At 35.2% G+C, this 21,756-nt stretch overlaps 2 protein-coding genes and 1 long non-coding RNA gene across 8 annotated transcripts in view; 1 reads left to right on the top strand and 2 right to left on the bottom strand.

Annotated features, from left to right (window-relative positions):
* The window catches only part of LOC128158384 (general transcription factor 3C polypeptide 1-like), an 84,264-nt gene extending 80,140 nt beyond the window's left edge, over nt 1-4,124 (bottom strand). For 2 of the 3 annotated variants that reach the window (XM_052821175.1, XM_052821173.1), the window contains exons 1-6: nt 4,063-4,124; nt 3,362-3,450; nt 2,719-2,924; nt 1,615-1,769; nt 1,024-1,155; nt 507-627 (exon numbers count right to left, since the gene is read on the bottom strand). In XM_052821175.1, the coding sequence (XP_052677135.1) occupies nt 507-627; nt 1,024-1,155; nt 1,615-1,769; nt 2,719-2,924; nt 3,362-3,419 (672 nt within the window). In that variant the 5' untranslated portion in view covers nt 3,420-3,450; nt 4,063-4,124. Of the gene's footprint in view, nt 1-506; nt 628-1,023; nt 1,156-1,614; nt 1,770-2,718; nt 2,925-3,361; nt 3,463-4,062 lie in introns of those variants that run through there. The other variant, XM_052821174.1, reaches the window with a different exon arrangement.
* Nucleotides 4,125-7,292: 3,168 nt separating this feature from the next.
* The window catches only part of LOC128158386 (tripartite motif-containing 13-like), a 127,647-nt gene continuing 113,183 nt past the window's right edge, over nt 7,293-21,756 (top strand). Inside the window, exons 1-4 of one of the 4 annotated variants that reach the window (XM_052821178.1) lie at nt 7,302-7,621; nt 9,358-9,420; nt 13,772-13,837; nt 15,527-17,796. In XM_052821178.1, the coding sequence (XP_052677138.1) occupies nt 15,552-17,207 (1,656 nt within the window). In that variant the 5' untranslated portion in view covers nt 7,302-7,621; nt 9,358-9,420; nt 13,772-13,837; nt 15,527-15,551 and the 3' untranslated portion in view covers nt 17,208-17,796. Of the gene's footprint in view, nt 7,622-9,357; nt 9,421-13,771; nt 13,838-15,526; nt 17,797-21,756 lie in introns of those variants that run through there. The other 3 variants (XM_052821177.1, XM_052821179.1, XR_008239974.1) reach the window with 3 other exon arrangements.
* On the bottom strand, nt 10,876-12,859 carry LOC128158401 (uncharacterized). Its single transcript, XR_008239975.1, has 2 exons — nt 11,417-12,859; nt 10,876-11,185 (listed from the first exon to the last, which is right to left on the bottom strand). It is a non-coding gene; the product is annotated as an uncharacterized LOC128158401 (long non-coding RNA).

Genomic DNA, 21,756 nt, shown 5'->3' on the forward strand with positions numbered 1-21,756 from the left:
ATATCACCAGTAAACCAACAACAACCACATAAAAAATTCATTTCATTAGTCATACAGAAGACTCTAAAAAAGTTACATGTGACTTCTTAAAATGTACATGAAGATTTTTAATGTAGGTGCATCTAAATTACTGTAGACTCCTAATTTGACACCTGGAATTAATATCTGGCCGGCCACCAGATATTTTAATGGGCCATGGTCCTATTTACATGTACGATGTCATAATCATCACACAGCATAATTTCGCAGAAGCATCCCTTGCAGATTTTAAAATTTGGCTTTAAATATTCTAACAGTTTTTAACTATAAGAAACAAAATGAGTTTGGTGCTCATTAAATTATTATTTTTGGGGTTTGATTAAAATCATTGAAATAATTAAAGAATGATCCCAACTTGATTAGATGGGATTAAAAATTGAAGAATTGTTGATTTAAAGAACACTTCACTTAACGTTTTTCACTTGCTGTTCTATATGACTCTGTTGATTTATTGAATAAGTCTTTACCTGTTTTTTGACTAAGCCCAGCTTGATCAGACAGAGCGTGTGGTAAAACATGGACTTGGGTTGGATGTTGAACACCTGTAGACTGGAATCTCCGATGGACAGCTCGCCGACCCTACGCGACCTGGCAGTACACACAATAACATACTGTTAACCTTCTACACAGTGTCTGAGTAACATCTTTGTACATGCTTTAATCAAAGCTTCAAGTGAACTACCATAAACCAATTCTGTTGGCTAATCTTAAATATCAGTGACCTTTGGCAGAAAATCTTCTCACAAATATATTATGTTGAGGGAAACAGTCGTTGTTTTAAGGGAAAATAATTGCTATTGTCCCCATAGTTAAAACGTGTATATCATGACAATAGAACTTAACATATCACTGGAATTTTTAAAACACCTGTTCACTACGTATAGAACCTGACAACTGTGCATACCTGTACAGCCTCTCTATAGAAGACTGTTACCTGAACCCACTAGTAGATTCTCTCTTAGTGACAGTGTTAACTCTACTAACCTGCCGATTCGCTCCAGAATACAGAAGTTGACCGGTGTCAGACTGTACAAGCTGTTCGGCTCCAGCTCGTCCCCACACAAGGCAGTAAACCTCTGCTCCTGGGAGGCCACCATCACCAGACTCATCCCATACCTGGTCAGAGACCAATTAGTTCAAACTGTTACATCGTTATTGCTATCCCAGAGTCACATTAAAATACTATCAGTGCTTGATCAAAGATAATAACACTGTGATGATACCATATATCCATTTTTTTTGTCTGCGTGTCACAAAATTTACGCAATTGAAATAAATGTTACAGTAACCCTTTTAAATTTGCGTCCGCCAATTTTAGCGATTTAATAAGTTTCTTATAGAAAATAATATACCGGTACAATAATATAATTTCTGTGTATTCAATAATTTGTGATGTCAAAGAGATTGTAATAAAAAGCAAAAATAAGATAATTGCAAAAATTACATATCTCGTAAGTATGATAAAAAATTCGGGACACTTGTTTTGTAGGCAAATTGAATTGAGAGACAACCCATTTATTTTTAAAAATATCATTTATTTTGTGGAATTTGCAAAAAGAGGAATGTGTTTCTTACTTCTCGGTCACATCTTTGGCTGTAGGCCAAGTTCCACAATTGTCTGCTTTGATCTCCATGGTAACGCATTGCCTGCTGTCATAGGTGGAACAGGAGCCAATGATAGGGCCTTCGTGTTGGATGATTTTGATTGGGTACAACTCCTCCCCCATATCCTATTTTCCAATTAAAATACATTCAATGTTTGCTTGTTAGTAACGAAAATGGGTTTACTTTAGAACCATTTTAACAAGAGCTTGGACTTTGGGTAGTTGGTGTAAAACTGCAATGTGACGTAGGCCTGTCTATTTCATTGTAGGCCACTCAGCCATTCCTCTTTGAAATCAACACTATTTGTCTGGCTTTTGAGCTAAGACTACTCAATCGGTGTATATTTCACCTGAAGCCAGCATCATTTTTAACTTGTTTTGTTTCAAGAAATAGATAGTTACGTCCTATTGAAAGTCCAAGGCCTTGTTAAAATGGTTCTAATTTGAGAAGGAAAACTGATTAATAATGCAGATGATATCAAGAAACCAGAATTGAAATCAAGAAAGCGTTTGTGAGGATAAAATCAGAATACTAAATATTTCTTGTCACATATTTATATGATTTGCTTTCAAGAGATACATATCAATCTACACAGTTTTTACTAATAATTTCTCGTTGCAGTTAATAAGTTAAACTTAATTATGTACAAAATTATAAACAATATATTTTATAAAACAAATAGTGTTAAAATGATTTGAATTGAATTGTATGCATGAATAGTGACCAAGTACATGTAACGGTAAATATGATTTGTAAAGGTTAGGCCACCTTGAAAAAAAATTGTTTGTTTGCCTCGACCTCCTGACTCCATGTTTATGAATCTTAAATTAATAAACTTTACCAGCAATTGGGTCAGTATAGGTTATTCTACAGTAATTTTTTTTCAAAGTTGCCTAAAATATAAATAAAAAATAGATCTATCTGCAAACAACTGAATGCAAAAAATCTTTTGCTCAGATTATCAATGAAAATATTTCAAGCACGAACATTTTCCTCATTGGTAAGGAAAAGGCAAACATTTTTACAAGGTGGCCTATTTCGTTAACTTGGTAAAATAAACAAATGTCAACTCACGAAATCCACAGTTACTCCAGATTCTGGATCTATGACGATTGGTAATTTTGGGTTGAGGACTCCCCTGGGTGATGGCAGGCGGTAAAACTCCAGGTCAGGTATGGAGAGAATACACCTCCAGAGGAACTCCTGACTTCCCTCATCAAGCCTCATTTTGAAGTTGGGCCTGTTTTCTAGTCTCACCCATAGTGCTTGTAAGGTTATACCTGAAATTGAAACAATTATCATTTTCAGAGTTAAGGTTGAAGTGAAACAATACCAGGGATTGCATGGTTAACCTTAAGAATTAACATATTCTGTGGGGAAAACTATAAAATTCTTTATAAAATTTACAAGTACAATTTAATTGCCTCAGCCTTTTCTGTAACACGATAACCGCAGCTGTGGAAAATGAAGTAATTTGCTAAATAATTATAAATTCACGTGCAAATCAAGAGTATAGCCATGCAATTTCACAGTACATAAAAACAATCAACTCCTTCAATTTAATTATGGGTTGTGTGAAGATGTTTTTAAAAAAGAATTTCTGAATATAAGATGTATTAATCTGCAATTATATATATACACTGTATTAAAAAGTTTATCATAATTAAGCCTCAATTTTTAATCATTTTTATATACAGAACTAAAATAATAAATTCACCATCGAGTCCTTCCAAAGCTATCTCCTCTGTAAGGATGGCCTTGTAGTCCAAATCCATGCTGACTTCTCATCTGTAAACAGTTCACCACCTATAACAAATCCTACATGATCATAAAATGCATGTAAAACACCCAACAAGAGTTAAATGAAAGAAGGAATTCAAATTCTGTCCCATGCACTCTCTTTTTACAGTGATTTAATTTAGGGAGAGGCGAATGACATGAATAATTATGAAATAAGAGGACTCCTTTTTGCCTCATAAAAAACATGTATATCAAGTACTTATCAACGCTCTGGTTTCGGTTGATAGTCTGTGTAATGTACATTGTATTTCACTTGATTGGCATAACCCAGCTTATCAAGTGTGCATGTGAATTCAATTCATATGGTGAATATGAATATCTGATTTGCAAATTAAAATTAATACCTATATTTATGGCTTTATTTAAAATAAACAGACCAATAACACAAATATTTTGAGGAAAATCCATTCAAAGAACGATATAAAATCTCGCCCCGAGTCAGGTTCGAACTAAGAATATTTCCACCCTGGACTCCGTACCCACGTGCTTTTGTTTACAGTCCGAAACCCCCCACGTCCAAAAATATATTGTCTGAAAGGATCTTCTATTGAGGAAGACAGATATTATTCTGTAGAAGATGTAAATTTCTACGCATAACCGTCGACAAAGGAGAATTACCTGTTTACAAAATGTCTACCGCCATTTCTCCATCTATAAATGTAAACTAGAATGAAGAAGAGGAGTTCCGAGTGTTTCGTTAGTCTAGCGCGCAAATTTTCAAAACAGGTTGCATATATATCTGCATTCATCTGTACAGGTTAAGTTTCGTTTTGCCGATTCATTATTTTTTATACTATAGACAATGCTGAAAATAGAACATGTGTGTAATGGAATTATACATAGAACTTAATTTAAGTAATTAATTGAAAAAAGTACTTGGTTTTACAAGATATACACAATGTTTTGAGAAATTTTTAATACACAATGTAAATCTATCAGTCCGTCTGTCTGTTTGTGCACATCCAGGCTAAACATCGATCTGTTTTAGAGAAATTTTGTTTCCGATTTTCAGAGCCCGATGTTTAAAATCCTATTATAATGAATATTAATAATGCATATTCTTTAGGGTCCTATATCTCATAAACTAGAGACGACCACATCACCATATTTTCACAGTGGCAGTGGTTTGCCACTTGTATATGACTCTGAAAATTTCAGCCCTCAGGATAGGGGCCCTCGATGTTTCAGGGCCCGATGTTTAAAACCCCATTATAATGATTGAATATAGTGTTCTGTAAGTGGGGGCCCGAATCTCAAATTCTAGAGATGACCACTTAACCATATTTTCACAGTGGTAGTGGTATACCACCTGTAGATGACCCTGAAAATTTTAGCCCCCATGGTAGGGGCCCTTGATCTTTCCGAACCCGATGTTTGAAATCCAATTATTATGAATAGCGTATTTTTAGGGCCCCTTATCTAAAAAACTAAAGATAACCACATCACCATATTTTAACGATCATTTGAAAGTAAAAACATCATTTAAAAATACACACTCACTCACATATTTCTTTATCAAAATGGTTGAAAATTCCGTTTAATTCTGCTTTTCTTTTTAAATTTACGAACAAAAATTTTAAAAAAGGTACGCGGGTAAATTGATTATTCTTCAAAACATTTAATCAATTCATAAGATGACTAATGATATGATAAATAACTAGATAAATAAATCAATAAATTTTTATTCATAAAAGTAGCAACCGAAAACAAAAATAAATACCCAACAAAAGCGCACTTGATATACGACTTTTTTTACTTGCCAATTGATAAGAAGAACAAGCTTATAAATATTAAAAAAAAAAATAAGTCGGCTCATCGCAAAAAATGTGTTAGTTTTTATTTCTAATTACCCTTGTTTCATTGTTCGAAGAAATAATATGGTACACAAGTAAATCAGTCTATTGCAAAAATATGAAATAAATAGTATGCGATTTTTAGGTAAGTGAATCGTATATCTTGATTTATTTGTCTTATTGGCATCGTTTTCAAAGGTGTATATTTATAAATCACGTTGCAAAATAAAAAAGTGGAAAAATTAGCAGGCAGTGAATTATGATATATACATAAGGTTAGTTCAGGCTCTATTTCACATTTTCCAAAGTAACCAGCAAAGATACTGACTTTGTTCTGGTTGTTAAGCCATTTCATTTTTAAAAAAATGTTTACATCATAAAACCTCGCGTTTCGTTAAAAATGAGCTAACCAACATGAATATGAATATGCGTGACTTTAAAACAAAATTGTAAATACTAACTTACACATGTCTTTGATACATAATCAATTATAATACACCTTACCCATGATTTAGAACCCCATCAATAGAAGTAAAACATTTCAGTTTCTCATTATATCATTGCACCCTAGCTGTCTCTCGTTTGATATTTATAAGTAGAAATATATGATTATATATATAAGATCGTCAATTCTAACGGTATTAATTTAAAATTGATAGCCTTTTAGACGAAGGGAGTAATACATTTCCACTTCTTATTCCCTTCCTCTACAAAATTAAGTCAAGATTAGTCAGTTTCCTAGGAGAAGTTTATACATAGATGATAACACATGAGAAAATTAAAGATCCAAACCGGCGTATTTTCACTCAAATGTATTAATTCTGACGTGTTCTGTGAAAAATGTCAATGTCATAGCGTCGAAGTCAAAACTGTAGATAAGGTCAAAATTGTAGATAGTAAGCATCGATTAGATGAAAAAGATTCGAGGTATTCCGAAATCCGTGTAAAAGGTGTTTCAAAAAGGTGTAACAAAAAGTGAAATAAATGGTGATGACACAGCAGGCACGTAGCATCAGGGGGGGGGGGGGGGGGGGGGGCTCCCCCCCCCCCCCCCCCCACTTTTTCTCGCAGCAACAAATTTTTAAAAATTTACATATAAAAAATTGAATTATCATGGAGTTGCCCCCCCCCCCCCCCCCCACTTTTTTGGGATTATGTAAAAAATTGATATGAAAATAAGGAAATGAGGAGTGAAATTGAAGTTATATACTACCCCCCCCCCCCCCTTACGGATTAGAATTTTGAAGATTTTTTTGAAAAGTTTAAATTTCTCTTTTTTTTTTTTTGCTTGTCAAGATTTTTTGGATGAGTCTGCCCCCCCCCCCCCCCCACTTTCAAAAACAAAACGATGCTACGTGCCTGCACAGGATCGAATGTTATGAAGGCGCGTGCCTTTGTTGACTGGAATGTAAAAATGTAAAAAAGGGGGAAAATATCTACTATATAGTAGGTTTTCCATGGGGGGTAATCTGGCTATAAAAAGGGGGAAAACCCACTATATAGTCAGCTTTCCGTGGGGGAAAAACTGCTATATAGCCGTTTTTCCGGGGGGAAAAATTGCTATATAGCCACTTTTCCGGGGGGGGGGGGGAAGATGGCTAGAGGGAAAAGGCACTATATAACACCGGTACCTGTATTCAATTTGACATTATTTTAAAGAGGAGGTCAAGAGCTTGTTTGATGCCGTTTTTGGAGAAAGTCATTTGTAGGCATTCTAGATATATTTATTTGGTCAAAAATGGACAAAACTCCGTGATCTGTTACTTTTATTCTACATGTTTCATAGAAAGTGGTGATTTTTCATTGTGCTTACCAGAGACATAAATAACAGTGTTATTTATGTATCATTTAAAGAATATTTATCTTGAAAATCATAAAACGGTAGGCACCTTTCATTTACTATATAGATTGTATATGTGAAAAATTGCTCTTGCTTCGTATATATGATAAAGACAGAGAACCAGTCTACAGACAGACACGAGCGCAGACGACAGTGGGCGTGATGGAGTCGGAGAAAAACTAGCCTAGTTCTGTGGAAGAAGAGGTAGAGGCTTATACATCAGGGAGTTTGATTTATACACCAACTTATATATATGATTATATATTATAAGTAATTTTTGAGGGAATTGCTAAAATATTAGGCCTATATACTGTAACGTTATAGTTTTAATTTAATGATTTTAATAGATTTAACTGCTCTTTAACAAGTTAACTAGGCCTATTGCATTTAATGCAATGAATCTACACGGAATGTTTGGTTTTGTGTTTTATTTAAATCAATCACATGATTTTATACAGGTCGCCGACCAGGAAGAGTTTTAAACACGAACCAGGAAGTGTAAACATGGATATTGTCGCCATTTTGAGTTGTAGGCCTTCATGAGGTGCGTATATTGTTAAACGTATTAATGGTATTTCTGACTGTTGAAGATTATAATCTAATGCTATTACAGAGTTGGCGAAATTGATTGCCAAAAAAAGAATGACATGTAGGCTATTGTAGGACTTTATATTTATTGCTTTTATATATTTTGGCAACATTTTGGGCCAGTTTCGGGCAGAAACAAGCCAGTTCAAGAAATGTTTATATTCTTATCCTCAAATGTACAAGATGGCCGCACATTCCCCTTCAAATGTTGCTGTCCAACCAAATTATCTATAGGTAGCAAGGGACAGTTTCGAATAAAGTACCCGTCAATATTTTTGTAAAATTGAGAGTTGCTGTACTTGAAGGCTTATGAGTGTTGCTAAAATTCATGAAATGATTTTTAATGATTATCATTAGTTAGAGGGGTGTCTCTTGTTGAAATTGATATGCAGTATGTAGGCCCCTTATGTTAGGTACATGAGAATCAGAAGTAAAACGCGAAACCTGCGGCTATGACTGTTGTGCTGACTTTACACAGTGAAATTGCAAGTTACAGACGGGAGGTAAAATAACACGAAAAGTAGGTGGATGGGACATTGAAAACTATACACCGGTAAGTTTGTGACATGTGATAGTGCAACATGCACGCGGTACGGAAGGTCAACCCTCTGCAGGGAATTAGCTGGGGGAGGTCTAAAAAGCTGAAAAATCATGAAAAATTAGCAAAATATGAAAGGGTCAAAATCTCATAAAAACCAGTATGTAGAGAATTTTACAGGTTTTGATTAGTAATTTTCTTCAGAAATTGGTGATTGGCCTTATAAAGAGTGAATTAAAGGTATTTGTGCTGAATGGGAACTGAGGAAATTCTAGTTACAGAGTTCCGAAGACATGCATCCCTTGGCTACAATGAACTGTCCCCTGCCACCATAGCTTGATATCTATTGGCAGAATGGCTAGCATATCATGATGCTATAATCATCCAGTTATCTTTGTAATCTTATAAAATCATTAAGATTAATATAATACTGCAGCTCTTTAACTTGTCAAATGTTAAAATAGTACAATTTTTAGAGGGTTTTTTTTATAGTTTGATATCTATTTTCCAGCATATTAAACTAAATTCATTCACTATAGTCAGCCCAAGATATTTATGCCGCACATTTGGACGATTTTTAATAAAAATACGCATACCTGTGAAAGAAGTGCAATTGAAATGGATGAAAGGGAAAATTTCCAAGATAACTTCATTCACACATTATCATTTTTCCCTCGTAAAAATTCACAGGAATGGATACAGATTTCCTACGGAGATTTATAATGGGGAATGTTGACATCATTTCTCCATTCAATTCACTCGGAATATCTCGCACAATTTTCAAAGTTATCATCAGGGCTTAATTATGGCTGATGCAATGCAAAATTCCCCGTAGACTTTCTATTTTTAGCCATGTATTGAAATCTGACAACATAGAGGGGGCGTTTCATAAGGGAAATCTTGGGATTTTTCATACTTTTGAATGAATATCGACTGAATCAAGAGGTTAAATTATTATGAATATCGAATAATTTAAGAAAATATGCGGCAAAAATATCTTGGGAAGACTATAATAAGATAATTACGGTAGATTAATGTTACTATAGTGTTCTTTAACTTGTCAAACATTAAAACTAGCACAATTCTTAGAGTTACCTGGAATGTTAGTTTTGTGTTTTATTGAAACTTATACTCAATCACATGATTTTATACAGGAAACCTACCAGGAAGATAAAAAACCAAGTCCATTGTCACCACTTTGAGTTGGAGGTGAAAAGGTTTGTAATTTGTAAACTTTGAATATCAATACATGTATAACTATTATCTGATTAAGTTGATAATAAAAACCTAGTGTTTTATCTCTACTGATGTGCCACCAATTCTCACCGAGTACCCTTTCTCACCAGTTCATTGTTACTTCATATGTCATATATGATTTTATGTTGTAATAAAATGACGTACATGTAACTTGCACTGGCGAGAAATGGTTCTTGGCAAGAACTGGTCATTTGCAAGTATGTATTGTCAATTCAGGTTTTTTTCTGATCATAGTTTGGCCATTGTCTGTCATTGTTGTTGTTGTAAACTTTTCACATTTTCATCTCCAAATTTAAAACCGCTTGGTCAATTTCATCCAAACTTGGCACACAGCATTATTGGGTGAAGGGGATTTAAATTGGGCCATGTGTACACCCTTCCTTTTTAATGGGGAGGTAATACTCACAATCCTGGGGATAGGGAGGGTCAACAATGGGGGTTCAAACTATTACAGAAGTATCTATAGAGAAAAATCTAATTCTCATAAACCGATCATTCTGAGAAGCTGTAACTTGTGTGAAAGCACTCGTGTATTGTAGATATTTAAATCATGATCCTTCAGGGTAGTGTAGGACCACTACAGGAGAAATTTTACATAGGAATATATAGAGAAAATTATTTCAAAAAAGCAATTGGCCAGAAAAGCTGTAACTGGGTTGTGTTGAAGCATTCTAAGGTAGTGTAAATTCAAGTTTGGTCAAATCATGATCCTCAGGGGTAGGATAGGGCCTCAATAGTTGAATTTTTACATTGCATTACTTACAGAAATTTTTGAAAAAAAATCTTATTGTCAAAAACTAATACAACAAAAAAAGCTCGTTGTTTAACTTGAGAATATGGTGGAGAAAAGTTTGAAAATCTTTGAACATGTAGATATACTCTACCAAGTTGTTTAGACATTTTTTTATTTGATACTCTAAAGACGGTCTCCCAGATAGCATGACTACGTTGGGCCAACGTTGGCCCTTAGTTGTTCATTACGTTGTACCAACGTTGGCAGACTACGTTGGGCCAACGTAATTTTGCTCATCGGCCCTACGTTCGACCAACATGTTGGGCCTACGTTGGTCCAACATGTTGGACCAACGTAGGGCCGATGAGCAAAATTACATTGGCCCAACGTAGCCTGCCAACATTGGTCCAACTTAATGAACAACTGAGGGTCAACGTTGGCCCAACGTAAAGATTACGAGGAAAATAACATTGGCCCAACGTCCTCTGTCAACGTTGGTCCATCCTAGTAAACAGGTGAGGGCTAACGTAGTGACAACGATCAAACTTTCAATGGCTAAACGTAGCATGTCGGCACTTATTCAATGTAATCCCAATTTAAATTCAACACTCTTGTTCAATTAATTCCTGTTTGCTGTTTGGCTATTAAGACGCAGGAGTTCAAATATTCTATGCAACGAAAACATAGTATACAGATTTTATTTTTTCTTAGTAAAAATTTACAATACATTTAAACACTTTTTAGAATTAAAAAGAATCGCTAGCATATTTCTTTGTCTATGTAAATTCCTTAGTAACAATCGAACTGTAGGGTCTGATCACTGTCCGGGTCACTGGCTTCAGCATGTTCAGTGGCTTGGGTTACCTCCTTGCTTTTTTTTCTTTCTTCCCTTTTTTCCCTTCACCTTCACGGTCTTTGAAAAACGGAACCCGTCCTTCCCTATCTCTACATCTGTTGCAGAGGCACACAGTCTGGTTTTTTTCTTACTGCGGCTGAAAATGTAAATTTTAGTTGTTATTTTTATTGTGCAATATGAATTAACGTTATCTGTTATACTGTAAAGGAATGTATAATATGATTATGAATGCTTCTATATTTTTTTAATTTAACTCATTGACAATTCAAACATTATATAATATAAAGAAACATTGCACAAGCATTCGATTTCTTGAAAGAAAACTATTACTTGCATAAGTTAATATAATAAATTATCATGTACTTACTTTTTGTAGCATATATATCCCCAATCTTCTTATGTATAATTCGTAGAGTAGAAAAAACACTATTTACTATAGGTGTACACGCACAACGGTTGCAATATATTCAAAATAAAACGTGGCAGTTTTGACCATCCTGGTTATATCAGATGACCGATCTCCAAGGAAACTGGCCAGTCCCATGCTGTGAGTAGCACTGACCTAGATACTTGGGCAGTAAAGGAGCTCCGTCTGCCTCTTAATTTCGACACTTTAAGATTCGTTATGCAATAGGCGCTCCAGCTACACGTGTACATACAGCTCATCAGATTTATATAAACAATAAACATCCCTCAACAGAGCAACAATGGCCAACATCTATGACTCAACAGTTTTAAATAATTAAGCCCAATACAATTTACAATGCTCCACTAAATTTCTCAAAAAATAAAAAATTCATTGTCGGGTTTAAAATCTAACAACGAACCAACGTTGGGCCAACGTTTGACAGTTTAAAACTTTTTATATTAATAACATATATTAACTATTTTTCAACCCAAATTACTGAGATCGATATGCATACAATTTATCATGATGATGTTATGTATTCCAAAGTAAGAAAAATAGATTAAACTCAACTAGTTATACATACAAACTTTTTAATTAACATGTTCATGTGTTAAAACATAATTAAGACACTATAAATTCCTTATAATTGCAATCAAAATTAACAGAGCAAATCACATTATTTACTCACCTATACCTTAAATTTTTGTGGTTGTATTTATGTTATCTGTTTGTTTCTTTTAACTCTGTCATAATTCGTAGCATGTAAAAATAATGACCCAAAGTTGGCCCAACTGCCCATTTCCAACAATTAAATGAGATTACATGTTTTACCTACGTTGGCCCACCCATGGCCCAACAATGTTACGCCAACAAACACTTAGTTAGAATTCATGGCATGTTAAGATGTTGGCCCAACGTTCGGCCAACTGCGCATCACCAACAAATATAGATCATATGTTTTACTTTTGTTGGCCCAACGTTGGTTCAACATTGTTACACCAACAAACACTAAGTCGAAATTCATGGCATGTTATTATGTTGGCCCAACGTTGGGCCAACTGCGCATTACCAACAAATATAGATCATATGTTTTATTTATGTTGGCCCAACGTTGGCTCAACATTGTTACACCAACAAACACTTAGTCGAAATTCATGGCATTGTAAGATGTTGGCCCAACGTTGGGCCAACTGTGCATTACCAACAAATAGAGATCACATGTTTTACTTATGTTGGCCCAACGTTGGCCCGACGTTGTCATGCCAACAAAGCAATCAATGTGCTATGAAAGATGTGTAATAATGTTGGCCCAACGTTGGGCCAACAATGTGTGCCCAACGCCAACCATCGACCAACGGTACAACCAATTACCAACGTTGGCCCAACGTAGTCATGCTATCTGGGCTAAAGCTTATTGTTAATTATTGTTCTCAGGCGAGCGATGTGGGCCCAGGGCCTCTTGTTGCATTTTAGTTTGGTCAAATATTGCTGAAAATTTATAATAATGAATATAATGAAAATCAAGAAAATATATTAATAAGAAGTGGTAATAGGAATGTATAGGTCCCAAGGGCGTGTTCAACAGAGCGAGTGTTGCAAATGCTCGCCAAATTTCCCTATACCTGCAACACAAATTTATCGAGCGCTTGCAAGCACTCATTCTGTTGAACACACCTTTGGTTATATATGATGTGTTTTTTCGGTGCAACTGTTGAGGCGAGCGCAGCATAGAAAAGTAAATCTCTCCTGTATATTTCGTGATCAAAAAGAAATTAATCATAATTATGAAACGTTAGTTTGTTCTTTTATTTCTATTCCATTGTTATATTTCTAATATGTTCATGGTCTGATTAGATATTAACTTGAGTATTCACTTGATGTGGAGAAACTTTGGTGATTTATTTTCAATTAACACCAATGCATAGACTAAAAAAGCTAGGGTATATATCCCATTTCAATAAACTATGTGAAAACTGGAACATAAGAGAAAACAACTTCAAAATATAGTGTATATAGTATATGGTAGTATATATATCACACCAATTCATAGAGTACAGGTATAGGAAACAGGAGATGATAAGAATGATTTGTAGGGATGTTCTCACTAGCTATCACTTAGTCAACTGACCTATCAAATTTATCATTTATATCATAAAATGCAGTGTACAAAAACTGGAACTGACATTCTTGTTAAAAAAAACGAAATACATGTAATTAATATGATTACACAAAGAAGGTACTGGTACTTTGTTCGAAATACACCCCATTTGTCGTTCTGTGCATTATCTAAACATGTCACGTGATTTTAAACAGGTAGCTACAGGACAATGGTACCAGGAAGAATAAACATGTGAAATGTTGCCATTTTGTACTCGGCAGGTTTGTTATAATTCGTATCATACATGTATTGACTCTACTTTTCTTTGTAAACCTATATTCAACATTGACATTCATGTCACTGATTAAATTCTAGTGTTTTTCTTTGAAATGGTGTATAAAACTATTTTAATTAAATATATTGCTGTAATATGAATCCACAAAAATCACATGATATTTTAGGTCACCTGAAACAGTGGGTGATCTTTTGTTATCTAGTTTTTGTCCGTCGTCGTGAGTCAACCATACATGTAGATACATTTGTGTACGAGGTTAAATAGCCCCATGGTAAAACGTATTTTGAGGGCAAGAGGCCAATGAGATTGCCCAAATGTCTACTGGTGTGGGACCAATTCTCGCCGAGGATTATTTCTTGCCAGAGCTTTGTTATGTCATTTTATTTACACAGAAAATTATATACAAAAAATGACGTACCAATACACTGGCAAGAAATGATCCTTGGCGAGAATGTGTTGCACGCCAGTTTGAATTTAATAAACTGCATAGAAAAGATAGTGTGCAAATCATAAACAAATAAGCGATAATTAAAAAAGTACATATTGAGTATTAACCTTGGTAGACCGTATTTGCCGGAACCTTTAAAAGTTCATATTCTACAGTGACGTCGGAACCAAATTGAAAGTGGGGGGGGGGGGGGCTAGACTCATCCTTAGATATCTTGACGGAGAGGGGGGGGGGGTTACCTATAAAACCCAAAAAAAATTCATACCTACCAAATTTTTTTTCCCCCATATCTTGAAATTCCTAATCCGTAGGGAGGGGGGGGGTGGGCTAGTATACCTATGGCTCCAACATAGGTCTCAATATTTTCTTTCCTGCGAGAAAAAGTGGGGGGGGGGGGGGGGCTGAACCCTCTATAATGCAATGTGCCTAATAGTTGCTAAGCCCCCCCCCCCCTCGGTTCCTACGCCTATGTACACTACTATAGATATGTGTGAATCAGCCCCCTTTCTTTCCACTCTTTCCACCAAAGGTGATCACCATAACTTCTCTCTAAAGATTCATACCTTCAGTACTAATTTTCATGAATTGATATAGTCTTCTTGATTAGATTTACTATGCAAGAAAAACAATTTTTGAAACAATGCCTTGTGTTCATAATTTATTATTGATAAAACAATGTAAATCAATGCAGAGCATCCCCCTCCTTCTGAATCCTGTTATTATAAACAGAAAACGCTTTAGATATAGATACCAGTTAAACCACTTTTCCAATCCTTATATAAACCTGCTAGTTTGTTAAGCCACATATCCTCTTCACCCAGCTCATTTATCGTTATCATAAATCAGTAGTAAATTGCATGAAGAATTTAACGGTACTAATTGTTTTCATAGAAATTGCGTATAAATAAGGTAAATCAGTCCAAAACTAGCGCACGTTTTTCTGCGCAATAAATATACAACTTTTTCAATGGGTGGCCCTGTAGCTCTCCGGTCTGTCAATATTTTTTTTCCTGGAGAGCTACAGTTCTGCAGCTAATAAAATGGTTGAATTACCATTAATAATTTATCAGATGGTTACGATATACTTGGGTGACCGTTAGGGTCCAATGGGCATATTGTAAATGTTTTGAAAAATTAAAACGGATTTAACTACAAGTAGGTTACATATAATATGAAAACTTTTTCAGAGAAAAATGCATACTAAGTTTGTTGGGCTTTTTTTTTCAGAATATATGACAAAAGTGCCATTACCATGGACCCTGAGTACAACCTTCAGGATGTGTTACGGTGTCATCTCTGTGAGACCCCGGGCCCCCCTATGTACTGTGCCATTTGTAACAAATATCTGTGTAAAGCTTGTGAGAAGGACCATATCTCTGATCAATCCAAAGAACACAAAGTGGTGCCATTTAAAAAGAGGAGATATACTCCAAAGTGTCAAAAACATCCCTCAAAAATATGTGAACATTACTGTGAGCAATGTCACCTTCCTATTTGTACAACATGTGCTTCTTCTGAAGAACACAATGGCCATCAGTTTATTGAAATAGTTAAAGTTATGGACAACCAGAAAGAAATCATTCAAAAAACTTTACAGGAACTAGAAAAAGCCATTTATCTTAAATATCAAGAGATTGCATCCATTATCACAGACCAGAAAACTGCTCTGAATGAAAACTCCCAGAAATTGACAACAGAAATTGACAAACATGGAGAAGACTTGCACAGAGAAATAGACACCATTATCAGAAACATGAAATCTAACGTGGAGGAAACGGACACCAAACACCTGGCTGTCTTAGACAAACAGGAAGATGAAATTAAACACACCATTTCTGAAATCACACAGACCATTGCTGAACTGAAGATGTTACTGGACTCCAATGATGTCAGCCGTGTCTCTGCCTACAAATCCAGAAATGATGAATTCAGAAGATTGCCTCCTAAACTCACAGTGTCCTTACCAAGTTTTACCCCTCAGAAGATCAACAAAGAACAGCTTTATCAACAGTTTGGTTCTCTGTCAGCGTCATCTATCAAAACAGAAGAACATGGCTACACCATGGAATCTCCCGGTGCCGAGTCCTCTCCCCCGGACAGACCGCTCATTGATGTACCACGGATCATCACACAGATAGACACCGAGTGTGGACGATTACGCAGTGTGTCGTGTCTGAGTGATGAGGAGATGTGGACGTGTGGTCAGGACAAAATCATGAGACTGTACAACCTCCGTGGGGAACTAGTGAAGGCAGTCCGAACCGAGTCAGGGAACTATCCAGGGGACATAGCAGTGACAAGGAGTGGGGATCTAGTTTATACTGATTACATTGATAGAACTGTGAACATAGTGAAGAATAAAAAGATACAGACAGTGATCAGACTACGGGGGTGGAGACCTCACGGTGTGTGTAGTACCTCCTCTGGTGACCTCCTGGTTGTCATGGTCAGTGATGATGATAAACAAACAAAAGTTGTGTGTTACTCTGGCTCCACAGAGAAACAAAGTATTCAGTACGACGACAAAGGACAACCTCTCTATTCATCTGGTATATACAGTAAATACATCAGTGAGAACAGGAACCTAGATATCTGTGTGTCAGACTATAGAGCCTGTGCAGTAGTGGTGGTCAATCAGGCCGGGAAACTCCGGTTTACCTACACTGGTCCTCCCTCTACTACCAAGGGATCATTAAGTCTACGCGGCATCACAACAGACAGCCAGGGTCGTATCCTGACAGTAGACTGTGACAACCACTGTATCCACATCCTGGATCAGGACGGACAGTTCCTCCGCTACATTGACAACTGTCATTTACAGATTCCATGGGGTTTATGTGTGGACACCAGAGACAACCTCTTTGTGGCTGAGTCAACAGGTAAAGTGAAGAAAATACAATATGTCTAGAACATTACACAGCAGTGTAACATTGTTTATATATGTATTGTGTGTTAACAACTGACTGTGTGGTTATATAAAACATGTATTAGCATAAAGATAATTAATTATATTATATTACAGATTCATGCATATAAAATATACGTCCATTTAGTTCATGTCAACAATATCATTGTTTTGTTTATCATGTTTATACATCATAATAACAAACTGTTTTAGTGTAGTGATTGTATTGTCAATGAATTAAATGTTTATACATTTAATGTCTAAACAAACTGTGTACATTATAAGAATACAATCAGAGAAACCTTGTTTGATATTTGTCAAAGAATCAAAACATTTTAATGTTGACAAAATGACACTAAAAGTTGAATTAAATATCTTTGAGAAACTTTTTTTTAGCTCTCCTTTATATTAAGTTATGAGTTAATTTCAATCTTTTTTCATTTTAAAGAATAGAAATTATATAAATCATACATTTTCTTTTTTCAAAGCTGAAAAAATGAAGGTACCACATTTGTTGAACATTAATATTTCTGTCACTGAAGATTGAGTAACTTTTGTTTCTTACTCACTAGTAATAAACCCTGCAGTTGTACATTGTATACCTTAAATAATGTGTTATTATGTCTAATAAATGGTTTGTAAACAACTTTGTTAATTGGCTTAGGTTAGTTTCTTTGACCCCATAATTTTAAATATTACGGTATTGAAATTGACTTCCAGATTCAAACGGATGGAGTAAAATGTTTGAATGTTTGCGTGATCTGGTAAAAAGAAGTGTGCTATCTACTTACATGTGTAGGTAGGTGGGTGGATGATATGTTGTCATCAAACCCTGTATACAGGCTGACCGTTGTTATAGCATTTCCAGTTCAAAAGGTCAATTGGTCAGTAGATTATGTCAATAAGAGTCTTGTCCAATCGATGTCTTTTGAGCATTGGTTGACAGTTTACTATAGTTTTTCTTTGGGGGGGGGGGTATGAACATAGTGAACATGTATTTTTTTAGGTCACTTTAGTAACTCGGATATTCATCCGACTCTCGTCCCCCTCCCCTTCTCCTTTTTTACGAATCGATGATTGAGTTAATAGACCCCAAAATGAAGCTTTAAAATGCAAACATGAGACTACATGAAAGGTTCAGCCAATGGCTATAGTACTCAGGTGACCGTCAAGACTCGTGGGTTTATTTTCCTGAAACTTTTGGTTGAATGTTTTGCTACAACAAAAAATTCTAATGAAAAATAGTCATCGCGTCAAGCATTTGTGGAATTACGTTGTTTTATTTTTTTAATATCAAACAATTAAAAGCATGATATATTCGGCTTCTTAAGCATCAACAAGTGCACTTCTTTGTTTATATCAAAATTTTACTCTACAGATTACAGTTTATAATAGCTGGATATCCTAGAACAAACAAGTAGTTCACAATCGATCGATTACAATTTATTGTTTTATAATAAGCCATGATTGTGCTCTCGTCTTTACCTGTATTTTGTTTGGATAATAAGCCGTGAATTGAATATAAGGCAGTTTTGAAAATAAGCCCCCCCCCCCCCCAATTTCTTTCCAAAACTTAAAATAAGCTGCTGATTATTTTCAAGGTTTCGGAGTATGTTAGCGGCTGAACTGTTTAATAAGACGCTATTTAAAGGATATTTTGAAAAAAAAATACAAAGTTGACAACGTAAATCTGATGAAAATGTTAGTTTTATGCACGTAGCATTGCTTCGAAGTTATAGGGGCAGCCATACCCCCAAAAATCCACCAAGTGTAAAAAAAACATCAAAATTCATAACCGGGGGTAGTGGGGGGGGGAGGTTATTATTTACAGTTGAAAAATTTATTACAGAGATTTATATAATGCTTTTTGATGTATGATTTCAAAACATTTTCTCACAGTTACAGAAAAGTGGAGGGACAATTTTGTACAATATTTTGTGATTTGCAAAAAAGTGTGCCCTACCCTTGCGTTGCTACCTGCCTTTTATTTACTTTTCAGTTTCTTATATTCACTTTTATGGGATTTAATTTACCCACCTTCTTTGCCCATCCTCTTGGTGTTAATGCTGCAACGATGCTTAACAACGATTCAGTATTAGATATTATTATTTTCATCATTGAAGACATTTGGACATAATTTAGCACATATTAGTTACATGCAATAAGCTATAAACTCATTAGTTAAGGGGAAGGGGATGGTACTGTGTTTTGAAATATTGTCCCTTTTTGATATTTGTACGGATTTTCACAGAAGACGTAAACAAGTATTTTATTTAATCAAAACAAAATAAAAATGCTCGTATACAATATATACATGTAGTAAAGTGTGTGTGATATATTAGAGTTATCGCTCTTTGACCAGTTTACGTGATTTTAAAGTTGTCTTAAATAATTTATTCGTTAATCACAATAATTAAAACAATCCAACAAATTTGATTTCTACACAACATTAAATTGAATTTTCTTGCATTTTTCATTTCCGAAAGATTCCATTTTTGCATCTGAAATTTGGTATCTGGTCAAATTCAATATTGACAGAAATATTCAACAATTTCCGGAATTATCATATTTGTGTAGATCTTTAAGATGACAAATGAGCGTTGCATTTCAGAAAATGATTTAGTTAATTAGACCTTTAAATTATGCATGTACTGGAGAAAAAGATGGGCATCATGACAAAACGGAACTATTTTCATAGGCCTGCGTCGGAACCGGGGGGGGGGGGGGGGGCTAGCAACCCCCTCCCCCTCAATTTTTTTTTTTTGCAAAGTTAGACCTAACCATTAGGTACATAGCATCATAGAGGGGCCAGCCCCCAACTTTTTTTTACCTTAAAAAGATTGAAATATTAATAGTGATTATCTGAAGATGCTTTCATAGTAATTTCACATATTGTAGCATTATAGTTTTATTTCTACTATATATTTTTATTTTAAGGTATTCAATGTATAATGAAGGGATATTGAACAATTTTGAATCATTTTAAATTAGTTAAATATGTATTGCTAGATAACTATGAAAGTGAAATGAACCAATTTCACATGACTGACAACATATAAGGAGCTGGTCATTTCGCACTTTTATTTTTTTAAAGAGTTATCTCCCCTTGATGAAAAAAAAGAAAATTTTAATTTCGTCAAAATATCTGCGGTAAATGATTCATTTTATTTCATATTTCAATGAAAAGAAAGTTTATGCATCTATTAACCAAGAGAGTTTAACGAATTTCAAGTTACTTTTAACAATATCTTAATAAAACATACGTTGCCCATAGACTTCAATGCAAAATTCAAAGTGTAATTAGTTGGGCCGTAATCAAAATTTTGAATATTCCTTTGGTGGAGTTTTTTTTTTTGATAATACCTTCAAAATGATATCATGATTAAGAATATCAGACCATTCATTTATAAGGTACAAAATGTGGTCGTTATACATCGAATACCTTAAACTTTCAACTCTCTTGGGGCCCCATTATTAGTTGTGGGTCCCGATTTCAACACTGAGGATGATTGCATATACTTAGTATTCACAAACTGAAGCATAGGGGTGGTTCTTAAGAAGCAACCTTTTGAGGAGTAAATCAGAATAACCAATACATCTGACAATAACTCGTACCTGCTCAGCAAGTCTATACATGTATTCAAACTTTTCCAGCAAATCAGATGCCACGCAATTCTGTCACCAAGGAAACATGTCAACTTCTTCGTAATTGCATATACACAATGAAAACAAAGCAGTGAAAAATATGTACCGAATCTCATTCATATTAATTTAGCTACTTGTAGGATGTACAGTTCACTGTAAAGTAAACTTGTTTTTATCTTCCAAAGTACAATCAGAGAAATTCATCATGTAAATAATATTTCTTCGATTATACACCTTAGGAATCTTTTGGAGGACAGAGAACCTGTAACACACAGAGGACACATACACATGATCGATTATATATATCTTACATTGTCATTCACACAGTCCGAGAATCCTATAATATTGTACACAACACATGGCAAGCGTTCACTCACAAATCAAACTCTGTGAGTATGTCCCTCCCACCACAACACGATTCCTCTCGATAACACCCCTTGCCCTAAATCGTAGATATTGTACTTTAATTTCTGATTTGGTCTAATGTAAAAATTAAGCCCCCCCCCCCCCCTTGCTGGTTTGTTCGGAATTTGCCCGAGGCCTCCGGTCGAGGCGTTTCACTTCCTGACTACTGCTCTGTTTTGGGAAGGGCTCTCTCTTCTCTTTCCATCATCTTTTTCTGAAAACTCAATAAATAAAAAATAGATCAAAAACTCAGTCACATAATATCCACTCAATCATGGATTAAAACTGAATAACATTTAAGAAGTGCTGAGAAGTGGAGTCATGATTCTATGTAGCCACTGTACTTGTTGTGTTGTTGACGGGTGGTCTAACTTGGATCCAAAGATGAGGTCGGCGTCCGGGGCGCCCTTAGGGTGCTGGTACATCACCCTCCTCTCTCGGTTGATGTTTACCGGCATCATACGATTCAAGGACGCTTTCATCTCTGTCAGAGAAGAACTCA

This window comes from Crassostrea angulata, chromosome 8 (assembly GCF_025612915.1).
Source record: "Crassostrea angulata isolate pt1a10 chromosome 8, ASM2561291v2, whole genome shotgun sequence".
Taxonomy (NCBI): Eukaryota; Metazoa; Mollusca; class Bivalvia; order Ostreida; family Ostreidae; genus Magallana; species Magallana angulata.